This window comes from Penaeus monodon, unplaced genomic scaffold (genome assembly GCF_015228065.2).
Source record: "Penaeus monodon isolate SGIC_2016 unplaced genomic scaffold, NSTDA_Pmon_1 PmonScaffold_23148, whole genome shotgun sequence".
Classification (NCBI taxonomy): Eukaryota; Metazoa; Arthropoda; class Malacostraca; order Decapoda; family Penaeidae; genus Penaeus; species Penaeus monodon.
Window position 1 is genome coordinate 749 of NW_023653197.1, and position 4227 is coordinate 4975.

The window sequence follows — 4227 nt, forward strand, 5'->3', positions numbered from 1 at the left end:
CGATCACTCGCCCTTGTAGATTTTCCAGTAAGATACCTCATTTCACAGATTTTTTTATTAATCAATATAAATATAAAGATTCTTTTGAGTATTATTTCTGCGTATTTTACTTTATGAGTCTATCGTTCCTTTGATTTCCATTTATATTTTACATTGGCCGATTATTTGGGAAGACCAGTCATTATAAACACAAGAGACATTTTCCTTAGAAAATGAAAATATATATAAAATTGTATTGTTTATTTCGATGGATGATTAAATAGAAAGAGCATGAAATCTTCAACAACGGAACATCTTCATAATATATACACATATTCTGCAACGCATTCTGATTAAGGAGCACTGTATCTGTTGGAAGGTTCCTTCGCCCTGCGGGCGTCCTCCTCAGCGGCGAAGGCAATCTGCTCCTTGACGAAGTCGGGGATCGGATGGGGGAACTCGGGAGCCACGGGCAGGAGGTCGGACTGAGGTTGGAAGCCCTTTTCGTCAGCCACGAAATCAACGTGGACGGGAGTGCCGTCAGGAGCGGTGTAGCTAATTAAGAGAAAGTGGATAACGAGATAAGTATATGGTTTTGTTATGAACAATATAAAGATATAACCGTCAAGAAATATTGGAGTTTCTATCCATATAATTTTGCTTCTTTCCAGATACTCACGAGTAAGAACCAGCACTGCTGATGCCTCCGTCTGCGCTGGGAGCTCCTGACTCTGACACTACGATGCCGTCTCCTGTTTCCACGTCGAAGTTGTACCTTCCGTCGTTCTCGATCACGCGTTCGTCCCTCAGGATGGGCACTTCCTCAGAGTCACGGCGAGGGGCCTCATATCCCTGGGGAGCGGCAGCAGCCACGCAGGCAAACACGGCAAGAAGAATCTGAAAGGTATTTATCGCAGAATGATAGCATGTTCAGCGAAATTCAAATTATTCGTATTGAATAGTACATTATAACAACCCCTTGACATCACAGTGTCAACCTTGATAACTATAATTCTCGGAAACAGCAACGGTTAATTTTACGAAAGTGAAATTACTTACAAATTTCATGTTACAGACTGTGCGAGTGATCTGCTTCTCACGAGACTCAATGCAGGTATTTATCTTCGCAAGAGAAGCAAAAGTTGCCATTTACCAATTAGACTGTACTTTTAAAAAGTTCAGGTGCACGAGCGGTATGATAAAAAATGTGTTTTATCCAGCAAAGTGAATTAGAAATATATATTTCTTGTACATATGCACAAATAAATCCACAAATGTATGTAAGTATTTATGCATGCATGTATATGATTTATATTCATGCAAGTCTATCTATATCTATATTCATATATACGTATATATATATATATATATATATATATATATATATAATATATATATATATATTATATATATATATATATATACATATATATATATATATATATATGTGTGTGTGTGTGTGTGTGTGTGTGTGTGTGTGTGTGTGTGTGTGTGTGTGTGTGTGCCCGCGTGGTTGTCTGCATGTACTGTGTACTTGTATGTGTTTTATCACAAATATATAATTTGCATTCATGTGTGCATGTGTTTGTATACGCACGCACGAACGCGCGCACACACAGACACACACAGACACACACACACACCACACACACACACACACACACACACACACACACACACACACATATATAATATATATATATATTATATATATATATATATATATATATATATATATATATATATATATATATATATATTATATATAAGTGTATGTATGTATAGATAAATAAATAAAAATATATATATTTATATATATATATTAATATATATATATATATATATATATATTATATGTTGTGTGTGTGTTGTGTGTGTGTGTGTGTGTGTGTGTGTGTGTGTGTGTGTGTGTGTGTGTGTGCCCGCGTGGTTTTCTGCATGTACTGTGTACTTGTATGTGTTTTATCACAAATATATAATTTGCATTCATGTGTGCATGTGTTTGTATACGCACGCACGAACGCGCGCACACACAGACACACACACACACACCACACACACACACACACACACCACACACACACACACACCCACACACACACACAACACATATATATATATATATATATATATATATATATATATATATATATATATATTATATATATATATATAATGTATTGTGTATGTAGATGTATACATGCATGTATGCATATATATATATATATATATATATATTTTATATATATATATATATATATATATTAATATATATTAATATATATATATACACGTGTCTGTGTGAGTGTGAAATAGAAAATATTTTAGCCTCTAAAAATAACATATTAAAGACCCAGTTATCCACCTTGAGGTTCGTCCACCACCTTGGAAAAAGGGGCCCCCAAATTGCTGATACAGAATAATAGATTCATAATCACTAGAAATCCAAAAATATTTAATTTACATATATATATATATATATATATATATATATATATATATATATATATATATATATATATATATATATATATATATATATAAGAGTGACAGATCCATACATACATTCAGTTTCTTAGAGAAAAATAAAAATTAACTGCTCTTTTCCACGCTAACCCCCGGAGGCCTAATCCACAATAGTTTTTTTTTTTTATCACCTGTCTAATCCTATCTCCAGTATTTCTTTTTCCTTGGACGCCCCATGGCAATAGGGCTAGGTGGTAAGGTGGTTATCTTTAATTCGTTATCGGAGTTATCCACATCGACAGTTGGAATTTCTAACGGTAAATGTGGGAACAGAACCAGACCAACGGCTTCTAGTACACCACAGATCAGGTGATAACGAATAGCTCTGTCAAACTTGATCTTGCTGACATACTCGAAGGAAATGTTGTCTTGAGGCTGCTGTTGTCGCAGAAGGTGAGTATCCGTGACAGTTTCTGAACCATTTAGATACTCATATATAGATATCTGAATGATTAACAAATCTGGATCACGAGTTGCTTGTTTGTTGAAAATTCAAAGAGCTATACATTGGTGTCTAAGTGTTTTATAAGTTGTTGTTAACGAAAATATGACTTCTTGACTTAGGAAAGCAGCAAACAAATATTTTCCAATGAAAGATTAAGCAGGTAACATAAGAAAACATAATTATATTGGAAGTTACATAAAACCCCTATACTCTGTCATGAGTGATATATTCGTCAATCTAAGAGAAAATGGGCATATGACCTGTTTTCGCAAATATTTAAACTTTAAACTCATCAAACAAACTATATAAATAAAGAAATGACGGCCATTCTCCAAGATGACGTGGCAGCAAGGTAATCAGTGGAGTGGCTTCTGTTATGTTATTTCTAGAGGTCAGAGGAGTTGCATCCTATTATTAGCTTCCTATGAATTAGTGTATTTATAGGACAGAAAAAAATTCCCTGACGCACATATGAGAGACACTGGTATCTAAAAGTGAAAAATATAACGTGTCTTTCCCTCGAGATACTGAATTTAATATCATTCCTTCCAAAAACAATGCCAGGAAAGGTAGCGTGATTCTGGTGATTAAGCTAAATTATTTCAAAATGTTAAGATAGCATAGTTGTACTTAAATTTCCATACATATACTATGGATTATAAGATAATATCAAGAAACTCTTTTCTTAGTGGCTAAGTTTTTGACGACATAAATAAAGTTATGTGTGTGTGTGTCTGTATGTATGTATGTACAGTTATTAAAATGTATATATGAATTTACGTGTATGTGGGTGTAGTGTGTGTGTATGAGTGTTCATTTATATATTTACTTGTTCATACATGTATGCAATGCATGTGTCTAACCAATTTCTTATGTATTTCTCCTTTTATCTATTCCCTTTTCAAGAAACAATCATTCGTTCTCATTTTTTCCAGCAAAATACCTTAATTCACATGAGTTATAACCTTCCCCTCCCACTTTCTTATGATCTTGATGGCACGCTCATGGCAGACTGAAACCACCTTATTTTAGACATCCGCCATTCTGCCTTTAATTGCAACAGATAAACAAAGACTTGTACCTGCTTATCTAAACGCTTGAAGGAAGGAAATCGATCATTTGACTTGTACTTCATTGTTCTGTTTTGGAAGGCCGGTCATAGATATGCTAAGGAACATTTTCCTTTGGAAGTGAAATTATATGTAACATTGTATTATTTATTCTAATGTATGGATAAACAAAAAAATCATGCAAATCTTCAACAATGGAACATCATC

At 33.9% G+C, this 4227-nt stretch overlaps 1 protein-coding gene across 1 annotated transcript; it reads right to left on the reverse strand.

Annotated features, from left to right (window-relative positions):
- Positions 1-225: 225 nt before the first annotated feature.
- LOC119570210 (cuticle protein AMP1A-like) lies at positions 226-1066 on the reverse strand. The gene is made up of 3 exons (XM_037918049.1): positions 1039-1066; positions 659-876; positions 226-534 (listed from the first exon to the last, which is right to left on the reverse strand). Exons 1-3 carry the CDS (start codon positions 1045-1047, stop codon positions 333-335), a joined length of 429 nt encoding a protein of 142 aa, XP_037773977.1. The 5' UTR covers positions 1048-1066; the 3' UTR covers positions 226-332.
- Positions 1067-4227: the final 3161 nt, after the last annotated feature.